Below are 18,859 nucleotides of genomic sequence, written 5' to 3'. Positions count from 1 at the left end.
GAGATATGTTAAAAAAAACACCTATGATTGGTAGAAGGAATTAGGGGGTATTTGAGTAAAAAAGGATGGTGGGTTCCATGGGTTCAAAATTTACCTTATGAAATGAGAAGATTTTTGCACAATTAAGCAAAAAAGACAAAATAATATCGATTTCTTTTGTATTATATGTGTCAATGATTGAAGAAGTAAAGTTTCATCTTGTGTGTAATGCATTATCATAATGGATAATGTAATACCAAAAATAAAGTTCTTTCACATGAGTAATGCATTATGTGTGAAAATCACCATATTTGAATATGGTAGAATCAGTAATGCATTATACTTATAAATGTAGAAATTGATATGAATAAAGAGAGAATGGTAAAATAGTAATTGTATATGTTATTTGTTTTTACATAAAAATTTAACTTCATAAAACACCATTTTAAAATATCAACTTTCCTTTATTTCTTATATAATTTCACTCTACCAATCAACTACAAAGTTCACTCTATTTCCTACCTATTTTCTATCAAATCAATTCTCACCTATTTTTTCATTTTTCTTTTAATTCCTCCCCCTCTCCTAAGCAAAGGGTTAATGAAAGAGTAAAGTTTAGTTAGTTGAATAAGAAATTTGATTCAATTGTCATTATCATCATTATAAACTTGTTATTTTTTTACTAATAAAAAAGTAATAAAAGTTTAAAGGCTAAATTGTATTTTAAGTGTCATATTTTTGTTAATCTACAATTTTAGTCATCTTATTTTAAAATAGAGGCATTTAGTCTCCTATTTTTAAAAATGGAAAATTTTAATTCTATTGTCAATTTGATATTAATTATTCATTATTTAACATTAATCGATGACTTGTCATTACTTAAATAACGTGATATTTAGTGATATGACATGTAAGAATAAAAATTAAAAATAACTTATAAAAGATCTTTGATTATTTCTATTTTATAAAATGATTTATCTTTATTTTGTTAATAATCTTATTTACATATTTTTAACTTTTTTTTATCTCTAATTGTCGACTGTCTTGTAATGTATTTTATAAAATTGTCTTTGAAGTTGTTCAATAGTAACCCAAGTGACATATGACCTTTTTTTTAGTCATATGAGGCATGAAGAAAGAGTCGTTACAATTGATAATAACTTAAATTAGGCCGTTATCGACACAAGGTGACTTTTTTTAGGTCGCTACAGTCCAGGGCAACTATGAACTATAGCAACCCCATTTTTTTTCAACATGGCACACTCCAATTGGAGCATTTGGCGATCAAAGTGGCGTTATGACCCATTGTGATAATTTTTTTTTTCAACATGGTACGCTCCAATTGGTGCATTAGGCGATCAAGGCTAGTGGTATTATTACCCATAGTGACCATATATATTTTTGTTCATGACCAAGGTTAGGTCTCTACATTTTATTTGTACTAATATATAAAAGAAATGCCCTTTTAGTAACCGGTCTTCACACTTAGTAGACCATTAACCTTTTTTATTATAATAAAATAATATTTTTTAGGCTAAAAATCTATTTTGATCCCTTATAATAATTGTTTGTTTCAATAATTTGGACGGAAGTACCAAATTGAAACCAATTAACTTATGAGGGACCAAATTGAGACCAAAAATAAAAGTGGAACTAAATTGAAACAAACAATTATTATAAAAAACCAAAATAGGTTTTTAACCTATTTTTTATCAAACCCAAGACCTTCAAGTTTCGGGACCAATTGCAACAACATTTAAACCAATATACTTTTATTACTTATTCTCAATTTTTATTTTACTTTTAATGACCATATTTGAAAAAAAAAATTCACAACGTGACATGACCTAGAATTTAATATTTTTTTATACTAGAATTTAATCCTTCTATATAATCATTAATTTTTTATTTTCTTGAAAAATGGGTTTATAGCTCATAGTAACCCATTAAAAAAAAATAATAGGTCAACATATGGCACTATATAACATGTCGCTATAGTTGGCAGTAATTTCATTAGTATTGCTATTAGTTGTGACTCAACACATGTCACTTGAGTTATTAATATTATGACCTATAATGACACAGTACAAAATACCAGTTTCAAAAGTTTAAATAATTTTAAAATAACTTCATTTATGTAATTAGTTTGAAAAATTACCCTATAAAAGTTAAAAAAATAAAAAAAAAACTCAAATATTATGTAACTAAATGCCACACTATGTAAATATAAATAAATATTAAAATTTAACTATTAACAAATATTCTAAAAATAAAGGGATTAAATATCTTATTTTAAAATAAAATTATAGACTGAAAAAATAAAAAGATGAAAATAAATATAAAAAAAACATATAAATTAAGTTACAACAGTTGGTTGGATAAATTTTGAAGATGGGTAATGCTTATTAATATATTTGTCTGAATGAATTAAGGTCAAATATCAAATACTGGTGGGACGGCATTTTTATTTATTTATTGTATATATGCTAACAGCTAACTCATTCAATTACTTTTTCAGGGGAGGGCGGCTGCCAGACATCAGTGCACGTTTCGCCCTACTCGTAGTCATACAAGGCAAGCAATATGTCTTCCTTTTTTTTATGAGTTTTTCTTGTTTTTCTTTAATGAGTTAATCGGGTATATATTGCTAGTATAAAATTTTTTATATTGTCAACTAATCAAATTTTTTAGTAGTACCATATTAGTTATTTATTTAATAAAATAAAATAAAATAATTTAAAAGATTTAATTGGTTGTTAGTGTAAAAAATTTTACACTAATAATATATAGATGATTAATTCTTTTTGTATTATTCTTTTTATTTTATTTTATTTTATTTTAAATTTTGCATGAAAAAGTTTATAATAAACTTTTACTTGAACCGGATTATACTGTTTCTACAAATATATTTGTGAGGAAACATATACTTTATTTTTGATTTTTGAGTTCGAAAGTGAGAAATTAGTCTTTAATCTAGTAAAATGAGAAAAACTTGTCAAAAACCAAAAAATATTAGTCTTTAAAATTAATTTAGGTAAATTGACAATCATATTAAGATAAAATTTTAAAAAAAAAATAAGTGAAGTGATAGTATATGTACATAAGGATTTGTTTAATATTTTAGAGACTAATTTTATAAATTTTTTAATTTCAAGAATAATATAACAATTGTTGAGTGCTGCCTATATTTTTAAAGGATAAGCTAATTTATAGTATAGGTAACACCGACATGAAATTCAAATATTATTCTGGGTTTGTGTCACTCCTATGATAATCCGTGATGAGCTATTAGAATCCGAAGGAATAAAATATGATTTATATTTAATTTATATGTGGTGCAGCTAAGCATAAAATAAAACAAAACTTCAACCAGTGGAACATTTTGATATCTCGAATAAAAAATAGAATCATCTATATATATATATATATATATATGAATGAGGAGATCTGTTTATTTTAAGAGTAAATTTACTCAAATTTATTATATTTAATAATTCATGTTTTACATCAAATTTTAATAATTTAATTGTTGAATTTAAAGTTATTAATATATAAATTAAACTTGTAATTTTTTTAAAAATTTAAAAATTATATACTGTGTTTCATTAGTTATTAAATAGAGTAAATTTATTTTTTAAATAAATATAAATATATATATATATATATATATATATTAATTATGTGTTATTTTTTTATCAATATGTGAAATTTGTTTTATGTATTCATACTCATTTTTTTTGGACTTCATATAAACCACATGACATCCATCACGAAATTAAAATGGTAGCATTTGGTGAGTAGATGACGCAGAAAAGGACGTTAAGTCTTCTTTGATTATATATATATATATATATATATATATAACTAATATAAATATAATAATTATATTAATATAATTGATATGAATATGTTAATAAAATTAGTATCTATACTAATCTATACTAATATATAAAGGGATACCACTTTCAATAATTACTTTTGGTTTCCATTTTTACATAAACCATTTTATCTTTTGTTTATTTTTTAATAACTACTATTTTTTATGAGTAACTTCTCATTCTTTTCCTTATTTATTTATTTTTTTCTTTTAATACAATGCAGGCATGGAGTGTCTTTTTCCCGCTAATGATAATAATAAGGGTAGAAATAAGTTAAGTCAGGTTACACTTTGTTATAATTACAATAATAAATATTCTTTTTTATTAGTTAAATTATACTTTTAATCTTTTTATTTTTTTTAGTTTTAGTCTTTATATCTTAAAATAGAAATATTTAATCCCTATTTTTAAAATATAGAATTTTGATCGTAACATTAATTTAATATTCAGTAATTATTAAATTTTAATGTTGTTTGATGTCGTATCATCACTTAAAAAATGTGATATTTAATAATATTATATGTATGGGTAAAAATTAAAAATAATAACTTACAAAAGATCTTTGTTTGTATCTATTTTAATTTAGTGATACTTATTTCATTAATAAATTTCATCTGTATGTTTTTTATCTCCAAATATCATGTCACTAAATATTATATCATTTAAGTACGAGTAAATATTGAAATTTAAAGATTAACAAATATCAATTTGACGAGAGGACTAAAGTTTTATATTTTTAAAATTAAGGTGATTAAATGCTTCTACTTTAAAATAGAGGAACTAAAATTGCAAATGAATGAAATAATTAAGCCACTTAATGCAATGCTCTTTGGAAATCGTGCCAATGCTTCTCGACAACGTCAACCTTTGACTTTGTCAAACAAGACATATATTGCCTTATCTGTGACATCATCAAAAACTGATCTCACAACAACTTCTCTACATCCTCCACACACTTGTCAAACACCCGCACAATAGCGTTCTTCTCAATGGTTAGTTTCTCCACCCTCCTCTTGTAACCATCCTTCAATTGGCCCAAATGTCCCATTTTAGCCTCCAAATGCTTCCTCTCAGCCTCCAAACGTTCACAAGTCACCGCTAATGTCACCTTCTTCGACCGACTAGCATCTAACTCCAACCACAACATATTGACCTCTACTTTCAAAGCCATGATTTCCTCTAACTTGGAACCATCCCCAGAAACAACCATAACTCACCAATACTTGCAACAAATAAAAATTACAAGAACAAACCCACCCAACCAAGAATGTCACCAAAGCTACAAAAGAAAATAGGAACCCCCCATATTAATACAAGTACAAAATTTGATGCATGGCATTTATTGCCCATTAATGCACAAAGAAAAATCATCAAGTCACACATTAAATGCAGTACAACCCCAAGACTCACAACTTTCTCGCCTTGAGGAGCTTTATGCATCTCCCAAATCGACCAATCTAACTCCAATCCTAACTCTCACATGCCCATTTGCTTGAAACAACCTCACTTGCAACTCCTATACCCTAACGAGCTTAGAGCTAAGGGAGCTTTTATGCCGCCTAACTTAGATGATTTGACTTTATCATTACAATCACAAGTTGATCTCTTTACCATTACAATCACAAGTTGATCTCCTTACCATTATGATCAAAAGCCAATCTCCTTTACCATCACGAGTTTATCAACTTACACATACACAACACGTTACAACCTATAATACAAATCTCTTTAAACCAGACAACCTACCATGAAATGAGCAAAGAAATAAAGCAACTTCCATACTATTCATAACTCCTTCCCCTTTAAAGAGCTCGAAACTTGGGGGATTATGTACTACCCAACTCGGCCAGGCCAAGCCAATCGTCCTAGCTCACCCATATTACCTTGGCCAAGCCAAACTGACCTCCTCCAACTCCCCCACATCGGGCTCCTCGTCTATCATCATGCAATAAAGCCCTAACACAATCAAAATCCTAATGGCTAGCAACACAAATATCTTCCATAAATGTCATATCTTAGCATACTGTGATCACCTAACATTATATATTTGCTAATTTGGAACAATATCTCTATTAATCAATGACAATATCCCTACACAATCACAAGGAGATATCTTTGAGATATCATGCAACACTATCAAACATATATACACGACACCATGTATCATACTATTCTAACCTAATTCTTCACATAAACTCCTCTCTAACTTGAGCATTAGAGTGTCTTTACAAGTGTCGCTTCCCCCCTCCCCTCAATAATGGACATTGGAGCAACGGAGATGTCACATCACCTTGGGAGCACTTACAAAATTTAGGTAAGAAAGTAACCCTAATAATAAATTTAAGACTTAATTGCATATTTTTCTACCAAATTTAACATTTTGTGAATTTTGTCACATTATTTTCAAATTTGTACATATTGTCACTCAAGATTTTATAATTTTGCGCATTCACCATCAATAAATTATTGTTGTGATAAGTTAATTATTAATGTGATACATTGTGTCTTATCATCAATTTACATCGACAATCAATTTGTCATATTAATAGTCAACTAATTATGTCACATGCTCAACTAAGATGCTAAAATATGTGATTTTTTTAAAGTCACAAAATATGCCAAATTCAAAATTGGGTGACAAAATTTATAAAACCCTCAAACTTAAGTGAAAAAATATACAATTAAACCTATATTCAATTATATTCTTGTCTATCCGATAAGTGTAGCTTAGTTGGCAACACACATTGAGTTTATGAGAAGACACGAGTTTGATCTCCATATAATGCACTCTTAGGGAAAGGCGAAGAACTTTAAATGTGACTAAGTTCCTGTCAAGAATTAGTCTCATAGTTGGTTTAAATGATCGAAATTAATAGGAATACCTTGATATACCATTGGAGGACCAAAGACACTAATTATGTTGGTACTAGAAAAAATATATATTATATTTTCATAGCAACCTCAAGTATATATTCTTGTAGATAACTGCGAAGCTTATAAATATAAGGGGTGGAGGAGGGCCACCCCAAGTTTTTTCGATATATATATATATATAATAATAATTAGTTTTTTGACACGTGTATTTTACAAGTTAAATATTTATTAATATAATAAATTATATATATAAATAAATATTATATTTTAATATATAAATTATATTTTTAATTTAAGATAAATAATTTATATTATAGAACAAGATTACTTTTAATTACTGATAATTTATTTTAAAATAATAAACTTTAAACTCATTAACAATATGATAAATAAAAAAAATGAATTAAATAAAAAATTAAATAAATTCCTAAAAAAATCTCTAATAAGATAACAACTTCCATTCAATATATAGGAATTGGTTCAAGTTTAAGATTTTTATAGTTTTTTAAATTATATATAATTAATTATATTTTATTTTTTTCATTAAGTTTTCTATAATATTTTTAAATTATTTTTGAATTTTATTTAACAATTGTTATTAATTTTAAAATAACACTTCAGTTAAAATTTTTCTCCATACATTTCCTTTAATTTTATTATTACTATTATTATTATTTTGAATTTTCGATAGAAAATTTATTTGTATTAATATTCACTTAAGTTTTTGTTTTTTTATAACAACATTACTTGTAACAAGTTTTAAACATTAATAATATATTTTTCACACATGTACTATTTTATTGATTAATAACTATTTTATGATATTTATTCTACATTTTTATAATCATTTTTTTTTACTTTTATATTCTCATTAGTATAAGAAAGTTTATACAATATTATTTAAATTTGTAATTTTTATCTAGTGGATTTTTTCATGCCATTATTTTTCTTTTTATGAATTTTGTGATTTTGCTTGCAACTTTTCCTCTTCAAATCATGTGTTGTGATTTTTGTAAAAGTACGATTATTTTCTTAAGTTGCTGAAAAATAATTGAAAATTCTATTATTTTCTATGGATTTTCATACAAATTTTGTTTTAGCCTCTCCAATTTTATTTTATTTTTGTCAAGTTTCGTCACTGCTTATAGGGATGTCAATAAATTGTTATTGGACAAAAATTTAACATATGGTAATAGGTAAATTATGAATAGTAAACTGGTTTTTCAAGGACTGGGAAGTTAGAATAGTAAAGTGATTATTACCATGAGTTCGTCCAAACAAATAAGACATGCATGATTGAAAAAAAGAAATATGACAACTACAACCGATCATGTCTATACCTTATCCACATTCAATGAAAAGAGAAGAAGAAATTACGTGTGATGGGAAAAAGAAAAAACTCTTACAATGATTAAACAAAAAGGACAAAGTAAAAGTAAAGTCTTAAGGGTGTAGATAAAATTATTGGATAAATGTAATATTTATATATTCTACTAAAAATGTCACACAAAATTTACCCTACAAAATAATCTAGCAAAATTTGTATAATTTTGAACAGAAACAAAACTTTTTTGTAAGTTATAAAAGGTCTCAATTAAATCGAGACATTCTTTGGTTTTTTCTTAATGAAGTTATTTGTCAGTAACATTCATTTACTTAAACTTATTTTTCATGGATGTTTCCGGATATTTTTGTCTTTGCTTGAAGTTTTCCGATTTCTAAAAAGAAAAAAAAAAAAACTTGTTAGATGTTCTAATAGAATGAAGTCTAGTTTTTCAACGGTGTTGGTCCATAATTTTGTTTTATTCTGTACCACCAATTCCACTATTATTATAGTATTTTCATATTCATGGTATTTTCAACAAATAATAGAAGTTTTTTTTGGAACAATAATGAAATAATTCATTTATATAATGGTAGTAATTTATTAATATTTATTTTATTTTAAATGAGATCAACATGTCATATCATTTTTAAGTAATTCATATTATATTTTTGAAAATTTTGTTTTAATGATGGGAATTTATAAACAACTTATATTTTTACAATTTTTTTTATACTTCACTTTTTAACAACTTAAAAAATTAATATAATTATTATAATTAATTATTAATTTAATTAAACATGATAAATAACATTTTAACATATAAAAAACTAATGATGAAATTTACACAATTAATTTAATGCATATAAAAAATATTAAATGTAAAAAATTACATAACTATGAGAAAATATAACTTCAATAGATGATTGTTTTTTTATTTATAGATGATGAATAATTGATAATGTATAATTTATTTATTTATTTAATGTGAGTGGTTTGTTTCTTTGTTATTTGAAAGAATAAAACTAGAAAAATTATTTTTTATAATTCATAAGCAAAATTGCCTCTTTAAGATTTAGTGTATGTTTGGGATTATTTTTGAAATAACACAAACAACATTTTCCATTTTCCAAAGAAAAAAGTAAGAAGAAGGGGAGTCTTGTTTTGGATTAAATGGATATTTATGTGTTTTCAACGTCAAAACAAACATACTATTAAAAGTCATTTATTTTTAAACAATTTTCTGTATCATATTAATAATGGAAGTTACTAATAAGTTCAATTGTTTATTGATTAGATATATTACAAGCACGTCTATTACAGATAGTTCTGAGTAGGAAATGGTCCAGAATAGAAGAAGGGCATCATTGATTATCGTAAAGACCACAAACTCTGATACTTCTATCTTGCCCAAACTGTTTTTGCTTTTTATTTTCATTTTAATTGTCATGTTTTATTTGAATTTGGGAACATATTTGATTCACTGGGTTGGGGAGCCATTATTTTGTTGAAAGAGTCAACTTTTCATGTGATTGATGATCCAACAATTTCCAGAATATCAACAATTTTCAGTGGACTTACTATGGTTCAAAATCAAAATTAGTATTCACAGCTATAAAATGATGAAAGCTATGGTTGATGACATGATTTGTATTAGAGTTTCAGGAGACTTAAGATTTTTCTGTTAGTGGTTACTGGTTAGTTATATAAGTTAGTTAATGCTAGTTTTTACAGAACTCACTTTTTGATCAGTTTTTTTTTAGTGTTGAATGTTCCATCACTTCCATGGCACTTTGATCCCACCACATGTTTGTTACAGGTTCTGACTGATGTGAATTAGTTTCCTAGCTAGCATGGCACCAACTGGTGAAGGAGTTGAGAAGATGAATGAAGAGGATCGGGTAAACAGCAGTGATTATGAGCATGACATAGAAAAAGATGTGAATGAGGAAATTGGAAGGTATCGGTCAGGGTCAGGGTTATCTGATAGAAACATGGCTCATTCAAAGCCACTTCTTGTGAAGAGGACTAACACCACCTCCCAAATTGCTATAGTTGGTGCCAACCTCTGCCCTATTGAAAGCCTTGACTATGAGTATGCAACTTCCTCTTTTCTTTCTTTTAAATTTTGGTCTTAAGCTCACTATTTTGTTTTAACTGTGACACAGAGTAAATCAATAATATTTTTTACATATAAGGACTGATCTAATAAATACTTACATATAAGAACAAATTGAGAATCTACTATACATATAGGGAGCATATAGTTAACTTTTTTCTTTAGAGAATTTCAAGTGGGCATCACTAGTCTAAATAACCTGGGGGCTCCACAGTAGTGGTGAAAAAAGTTAAACAAAGAGGGTGTTATTACTTGTTAATATTTATTGTATGTTATTGGTGCATCTAAATATACCAAATTTGGGTTTAATATTCTATCTATTATTTGAGTTAATTTTGGGGTATCTATCACGGCGTCAGCTCTTTAGTGACAAAAGTATTTAAGTAATTCTTCAGATAGAATTTGACTCTACGTTAACAGTTAGTTTCCTTAACTAAGGATGTCAAATAGCAGAAGTCACCCTCTCTATGGACTTGTCAATATGATTAAAAAGATGGTCGACTACCAGGGATGTCATGTTCCCACAGGGAGACAAACTAAGTTGCAGATGGTTTTACCAAAAGAGTCTAACTATTCCAGAGAACTCAAAAATCTTTTTCAGACCTCCTCATTAGTCTCAAATACCGTTTTTAACTGATATTTCAACAGTTTCCTTTTTTTGTGATTTTTAGTATGGGCCTTTAGTCCCATTGTAACAAAAAAAAATTGAGTTAATTTTGGTGGCTCTCTTTTTCAAAAAGTGAGCATTTTTCCCCCCAACTCTTTGTTATCATAGATCCAAAACATGCTAACACACCACTTCTGTGACAACAACAAAGAATTTTCCCACAAGGTGGAGTCAACTTCTTAAATTACCCAATGTCATTGTTTTCTATCAAAAACCAAGTAAAATATTCTGATTGAAAAAGAGCCCATTTTTAGGAACATTTGTGCAATCAGTTCATTTTTTCTACTTCCTATACTCAATTATACTGGGAGTAGAAAGTCTTTTACTAATTTAAACATTTCTTCCTTTTGAATGCTGGCCAAAGGGGTGTCTACATCTATCATGCCTTCCACTATAGTTAGTGTCAGATTCTATTATGTTTCTCCATGTTTGTGTTTCTTTTTTCCTGTTGGGAAGTTCATATTACCTATCTCAATTCTTGGAATCTGACTTATACATTTGTTAGATAATTATACTTAATGTTAATTAATTTTAAGATAAAATTTAATGTGATATGAAAGTTTATAGTGTATCTTCGAGAATCACATAAATTTGCATTATACTCTTTCATTCAAGGGGAACATAATTCTAACTAAAAAAAAACATTACTCTAAATATTTAAACATATAAAATACGCTATTAAGATGTTTTATGGTAAAGAAATTAAGAAAGCAATGTGAGTAATAAAGTACTATAAATTAAAATAAACTATAGCATGTTTTACTTTCTTTAAGAAATATTGTCTTCGAGTTTTGTATATTGAAAAAAAAAACTTATCAAAAAACCAATCTTATTATGCTAAATATGATTTTAATTTGAATAAAATTGACTTATAAAAAAATCTAGTTTGATTTAATATTATGATCATAATTATTAAATTAAAATTTTTATATGATAAATTTTTTGAGTTTTTTATGAAGATTTGTAAATATACATGAAATGTAAAAAATTATAAATTTAAAAGGTGTTTGAGAAAAATATTTTATTCTTAACATGATACAATTAATTAAAATATAAAATATATGCATATGTTTTTGTATGTGTTAATTTTATTATTTTGATATGATTTATAAATATTTTATTATAATTAACATTGTTTGAATAAATTTAAATATTAATTAAAATAGTTAAAAAGTTAAATGTCTCTTATAACTAATTATAAAAATAAGGATTTAATATAAAAGTTTAAAAATACTTGTTATAAAATAAGAAAAATATGACTACATATAGTTACAAGAAAGAGAGAATATAAAAAAATAAAAAATAAAAATTCTTTTTTAAAATATAAATATAAATTTATAATTTGAGATGAACTTTAGAGTTTTTTTTTGTTAATTAGATTTATATTTTACTTATATAAAATGGAAACAATATAATTGTATATATAAAAAATGGTTCATGAATGGTAAGTTTTAAGTTTATTATTTAATCAAACACTGCATCATTCTACTTTAAATATTCTACATTAGTCGGAAAGTCCCACGTAGCTTGCTTTAATTCTTGGGGTGTGGCTTATATCTATGTTAGGTAGCTTCACTTGGTGCAAATTGATTTTAAGTAGGAATCTAACACTTTCTGAGTTTCCATAGCAGTCATATAATTATGTTTGAACTAATCATAATTACAAATAGCAAGAACTCCAGAATTGTTTTGATTGCATTGGCAAGTCAAGTTCTGAAGGAATGAGAAATGGAGCCAGATTACTTGTTCTTTAATTTCAGGACTTTTGATAATGAAATATTGAAGAAGGACTGGCGTTCGAGGAAGAAGGTTGAGATAATCCAGTATGTGATGCTTAAGTGGGTATTTGCTCTTCTTATTGGATTAGGAACTGGATTGGTTGGCTTCTTTAACAGTTTTGCAGTTGAGAACATAGCTGGTTTCAAGTTGCTTATGACCACCAATCTCATCTCTAAACACAGGTGAGCTTGCTCCTAGCTCCAACTAGATGCATTTGTTTACTGCTTAAGACTTGTTTGAATAAACTTCTCCAAAAATACTAATAAGAGAAGAAAATATGAAAGAAAAATGAAAATAGTTTCTCCATAAGCTAATTTAGAAACTCTCGTATTAGTTTCCTCAAAAACATTTTTTTAACTTATGTATAAGCTAATAATTCACCAATTTAATGAAGAAATCCTTGTAGAAATTATGTTGGGATCTTGGTTGAAATTGTTTTCTACCTGTTATCACTAATCCTTGATATGTAATTCTTTACATTTGGCATAACTATTCATATATTCTCACAGATTAGTAGTTCCAGTGCAGATATCTTGAGGCATTTTTAGCATATGCTGGTGTGAACATATGTTTAGCAGCAGCAGCTGCTGCACTTTGTGCTTTCATTGCGCCAGCAGCTGCAGGCTCTGGCATTCCAGAGGTGAAAGCATATCTCAATGGCGTGGATGCTCACCATATACTGGCTCCAAGCACCCTTTTTGTAAAGGTGAATAATACTACAATAGTAGGAGCTACTCTACCTCCTCTTTCATTCTTTTTGACTTCTCCAAAGCACACAGACAAAAATTGAAGAACTCCTTGAATTGAACGAATGAAAATTAGCCAAACTATCAGGTTTCTATTTCAGATGAAAGAATTTAGGGAAGAGTGAATATTATCCTGTGAGTAAGCCTTTTATTATATTTTTTTTCTTCTTGAAAATGGTTTGATGCAGGGGATATTATTGCCAAGGGGAAAGTTGAAACAATTTCTTAATTATTCAAGATAGGCTATTGTATAAATATACTATTTATCGTGACATTTTTTGTGTTTCTTTTACTGCTTTTATACCTTATATACATGCGTTTCTGCAAAATAATATGGAAAAGATACACCTATCTATACCAAAATGTTAGAGATAAAACCTATTCCAGTGCCTACACTTAAACTTTGGGGTGAATTTGTTTCTTGACATGGTATCATCTTCAATATCTAGGTACTAAAACAAAGGATCCTTAATCTATTCTGATAGTGCGACTTCCATCATTTTCTCATTAAGTGCTACTACCAAGTTCCATCAGCTTCAATATCTTTTCCTCATTAGTCTACTTCAACTTTGTCTCTTATACATTCATTGATGATTTATCTTGTATTTCCACTCATACTTCATAACATTTTGATCACCGCGACACTTAGCTTATATTGTTTCATTCCTAATACATTCAAATATTTGGTTCTATCTGTGACAGATATTTGGTTCCATCTTGGGAGTTTCTGCTGGATTTGTGGTGGGCAAAGAGGGACCTATGGTACATACAGGGGCATGCATAGCTTCTTTATTGGGGCAGGGTGGATCTCGCAAGTATCACTTGACTTGCCCTTGGCTTAGATATTTCAAAAATGATCCAGACCGACGAGACATGATCACTTGTGGTGCAGCTGCTGGTGTTGCTGCTGCCTTTCGTGCACCAGTAGGTGGTGTTCTCTTTGCCCTTGAAGAGGCAGCTTCATGGTATCTATTTCTGCTAAAATTACTCTTTCTCACCCAACCTCTTGGTATCTCAGATTGTAAATTTCCGATTCTGATAAAATGAATTCTCTACAATCTCCAATATTTAGCAGAAACAATATTATTTACTAAGCTTAATTGCACTTTTTGCCACACATTTTCATGATTTTGCGAATTTTGTCACCAACTCTCTGTTTTTTTTGCAAATTTTGCTACCAATTAGTTGATTCTCTCACATTATGAATTGAATTGATAGTACGACATGTGACCCGTTAACGTGAATTGATGATGATGTGACACCACATTAGCGGTCAATGTGTCATGTTAGTAGTCAATATATCACGTAAGTAGTCAACATGTCATATCAACAATCAATTAACAACATTAGATGGTCAACTAATGGGTGACAAAATTTGCAAAATTTTGAAAGTTTGGTGGTAAAATTCACAAAATTGTGAAATATGGTTAGCAAAAGGTACAATTAAGCCTATTTTATAATAGAGAAATTGGTGATGCATTGATAGTGTAAAGTAGTTTTACACTGTCATCTAATATCTAGTTACCATTTATGATAAGTTGTTAACTTTTATAATAAATAAGTAAGAAGTCATTCTAATGATGATATTTATTTGGTTGTCAGTGTAAGATTAGTTTACATTGTTAGTGTATTGCAACTCTTTATAACATAGAACATAAGATGTTAATTGAAAAACAGCAGTGAAATGACAATAATAGTGATGAGATAACCATGAATGTGTAATCGTTAGTGTGTAAAGAGTAACTTCTAAGATTTTAGGATTACATAGCAGGAAAATTATTAGCAGTCTTCTTATGAAATAAAAATTGAAATGAAAGCAGGAAGTTAACCGATTATCATATGGAGTTGACGTTAGTGTACTTAACAAAATTTAATTGGCATGACAATCAGTGAATTCATGAATAACTTCATTGTGTTTGATGATGGATAGAATGATCGGTGAATTCATTAACTGTGTCTTTCCTATGGACAAGTGGAATATGATGTATACATAATATATCTTTTACTTGATGTGTTGTGTACTCTCAAATATTTATGCTATGAATAAAGGGTATACACCATCACCATTTACTTTTAAAAGATTTTAAAAAAAGGTTCTCTGCTTCATGTTTTTTGGTTTTAGTCTAATGATCTTTAACTGCATGACAAGATAGAGGATAGAGTTGATGCCAAAAGCATAAACGAATTTTGTTGTTGGATTTGTATCAGTAAATTATAGTCATTATGGAAAACTACATTTTTTTAACGGGACATACCTTCAGGTGGCGGAGTTCTCTTCTATGGAGGACATTTTTCACAACAGCAGTGGTAGCTATTGTTTTAAGAGTTGCAATTCAGTTTTGTGCCACAGGGAAATGTGGGCTATTTGGGGAAGGTGGTCTGATAATGTATGATGTTAGTTCACCCAATATAACATATAGTGTTAGTGACATGTTAGCAGTACTTCTTTTGGGAGCCATTGCTGGAATCCTTGGAAGCATATATAATTACCTTGTGGATAAGGTTGTTCGGACATATAGCGTCATCAATGAGTATGTCCTTACGTTCAATGTTAAACAGTTCTTAATCATTTACTTTCTGTTTTCTACTATCAGTTATGGATCATACCTTCTCTGAAGTCTAATATAATGCAGACTTAATTGCACTTTTTACCATCCATTAAGATTTTGCGAATTTTGTCAACTTTCAAATTTTCACTTATTTTTTCATTCCATTAATAAATCATTTGATATTGTTAATTGACCGTTGATATGAAACATTGACTGCTTATGTGGCATGTTGGTCGTTTACGTGATATGTTGACTATTAACATAAAGTACTAACGTGACTTATGGATAATGACATGACATGTGTCACATCAGCAGTCGATGTGTCACATTAATGATTAACTAACAATATAACACTCAACTAATAGAGTGGCAAAATATACAATTTCAAACATTAGGTGCAAAAAGTGCAATTAAGCCTATAATGTGTTATCAATGTAACTAATAACCCTTTTATTTGTGTTGTGGCAGAAAAGGTGCAGCTTTCAAAATCTCTCTTGTTGTGACAATTGCACTTTTAACATCATGTTGTTTTTACTTCTTGCCATGGATCGCAAACTGTAGTCCATGTCCTTCTGGTTCAACAGTGAGCTGCCCCTCTCTGGATGAGTCTGGAGAATACAAAAGTTTTCAATGTCCACCAGGCTACTACAATGATCTTGCCTCCCTCTTCCTAAACACAAATGATGATGCTATTCGTAATCTATTCAGCCCCAGAATAATCAAAGAGTTTCACATTTCTAGTTTGTTTATCTACTTTGCTACTATTTACTTTCTTGGCATAATCACTTATGGTATCGCCATTCCATCCGGGCTCTTCATTCCTGTGATACTTGCTGGTGCTTGCTATGGCCGGCTTTTTGGCCGGCTCGTTGAATCAATGACCAAGCTTGACAGAGGACTCTTTGCCCTACTTGGAGCTGCCTCTTTCCTTGGTGGCACCATGAGAATGACGGTGTCTCTTTGTGTCATATTGCTTGAGCTCACCAATGATCTCTTGTTACTTCCACTTGTGATGTTGGTCTTGTTAGTCTCAAAAACTGTGGCTGACAACTTCAACAAGGGTGTCTATGATCAAATACTTAAGATCAAAGGACTTCCTTATTTGGAGGCTCATGCAGAACCTTACATGCGGAATTTGGTTACGCGTGATGTTCTTTCAGGTCCATTGATAACCTTTTCTGGCATTGAAAAGGTGGGGAATATATTGCATGCTTTGAATGCTACAAGGCACAATGGGTTTCCAGTCATTGATGAACCACCTTTCTCAGATGCACCAGAATTGTGTGGACTTGTGCTGAGGTCTCATTTGCTAGTGTTGCTGAAGGAGAAGATTTTTTCAAGAAATAGGGGTTTTTCAGAAAGCATCTTGCACATAATTTCTTCTTTGGATTTTGGAAAGGCAGGGTCAGGAAAGGGGATCAAGCTAGAGGATCTTGATATCCAAGAGGAAGAGATGGATATGTATGTTGATCTCCATCCCATCACTAATGCATCCCCTTACACTGTGGTTGAGACAATGTCACTTGCCAAAGCTGCTGTTATTTTCCGCCAACATGGACTCAGGCACATGTGTGTTGTTCCAAAGAGCCAAGGGGTATGACACTTCTTCTTTTCCCTCCCAAAGAATTTTATTACGAGTTTATTTGACAAAACGTAAAGAATTTATAAATTAGTTTGACCAAATAATTTAATATGTAATTTTATGTTATTTTATATTTACCAGTTAGGTTATCAATTATTCTTATTAAACATTTTCAATTCAATCCATTAGTTTATAAGTTTTCAGTTTCTTACTTATAGCTTGTAAGTTTTAGCAAATTTATAAGTTTTTAGCTATCTTATAAGCTAATTTTACCTAAAATACTTTGTGTACCCCTTATATGTCATTTGCATTCTTTGTTGTGTAAACATTATAGTTTTACATCTATTTCCCTACAGTTTATTTGAAGATTCCAAAATAGATTCAAGGAGCATTTAGATGAACTTATTTGAATTTATCAAAGTGACTTCTAAGTTTTGAGTCTGTTGCCCTTCTTATATCTTATTTCAACAAGTCTCGTGGAGAAAGCTTAAATAATAAGCTCTTTTTAGCTTATTTCAGTAAGCTCGGCCATCAAGCTTATGAATAAATTCTCTTTTAACAAGAGTTTATTGAATAAGTACTTAACTAAGTTTTTTATTCAAACACGTCCCTAATAGTATTACTTCTTTCCTTCACCTGATGCAAAATATGCTGAGAATGTCTACATATTGCAGAGACCTCCGGTTGTTGGGATTCTAACACGCCATGATTTCATGCCAGAGCATGTTTTGGGACTTTACCCTGATATCAAGGCTCACAAATGGCAATGAGGGGTCTCAAAAAAAGATATTATTTCTTCTGTATTGAAGTGCTTCATTTTGAAGTGATGCATTCATTTGTTGATCGAAGTTTTTATATACAGTGGAGTGCAATAATTATTCACAAAACACTTGAAATAAAAATGCTGCTTAAGAAGTAGCTGCTGCATATGGATTGAAAATTTCTATTTCCTGAAGTCAGATTGGTACTTTCAAATAGACACTTTTAAACACACAAATTAGGTGCGGTACACAGTTATTTAATGATCTCTTGTACATGTTGCTTGTTTGATTTTTTATGAAATAAAATTCTCATGCTTAATGATCAATGCTCTTTGTATGATTTTGTTAATTAAGCAAATGTACTACAATGAGAACCTTTGAATCATAAGACTGTCACCATATACATGAACTGAGTTCCAGCGTAGAATCAGTTTGTGATGTACTGTTTGCTGATCACATAATTTGTTTAAACTATCATGAACTTGTTTGAATATAAGTTAGAACTACTTTTGAGAGTTTTTATATTGAAAATAGAAAATATTTTCTAGTAAAGAAATTTTCAAAAATATTTCTAGCTTACATCCAAACAAGCTCAATATTA

General features: G+C 28.9%; 1 protein-coding gene across 2 annotated transcripts; it reads left to right on the top strand.

Annotated features, from left to right (window-relative positions):
- Window positions 1–4,926: 4,926 nt before the first annotated feature.
- CLC-C (chloride channel C) lies at window positions 4,927–18,584 on the top strand. Of its 2 annotated transcripts, XM_020383985.3 has the most exons (9): window positions 4,927–6,171; window positions 9,353–9,431; window positions 9,875–10,150; window positions 12,602–12,802; window positions 13,149–13,326; window positions 14,069–14,331; window positions 15,628–15,897; window positions 16,384–17,509; window positions 18,172–18,584. In XM_020383985.3, the coding sequence occupies exons 3-9, from the start codon at window positions 9,909–9,911 to the stop codon at window positions 18,265–18,267; spliced, it is 2,376 nt and encodes a 791-aa protein (XP_020239574.1). In that variant the 5' UTR covers window positions 4,927–6,171; window positions 9,353–9,431; window positions 9,875–9,908; the 3' UTR covers window positions 18,268–18,584. The 2 variants fall into 2 exon arrangements, with proteins under 2 accessions (XP_020239574.1, XP_020239576.1); XM_020383987.3 differs by lacking the exons at window positions 4,927–6,171; window positions 9,353–9,431 and adding an exon at window positions 9,452–9,752.
- The last annotated feature ends 275 nt before the right edge of the window (window positions 18,585–18,859 follow it).

Source organism: Cajanus cajan, chromosome 1 (genome assembly GCF_000230855.2).
Source record: "Cajanus cajan strain Asha chromosome 1, NIPB_CcT2T_4, whole genome shotgun sequence".
Classification (NCBI taxonomy): domain Eukaryota; kingdom Viridiplantae; phylum Streptophyta; class Magnoliopsida; order Fabales; family Fabaceae; genus Cajanus; species Cajanus cajan.
The sequence above is the reverse complement of the archived record's forward strand: the minus strand, read 5'-3'. Positions and strand labels throughout refer to the sequence as shown.

Excerpts from the sequence above, each read along its gene's own strand:
- CLC-C (XM_020383985.3), top strand. The coding sequence starts at position 9,909 with ATGGCACCAACTGGTGAAGGAGTTGAGAAGATGAATGAAGAGGATCGG. Across the intron at positions 10,151-12,601 it reads ATTGAAAGCCTTGACTATGA|GACTTTTGATAATGAAATAT; the intron begins GTATGCAACTTC and ends CTTTAATTTCAG. Across the intron at positions 15,898-16,383 it reads ACATATAGCGTCATCAATGA|AAAAGGTGCAGCTTTCAAAA; the intron begins GTATGTCCTTAC and ends GTGTTGTGGCAG.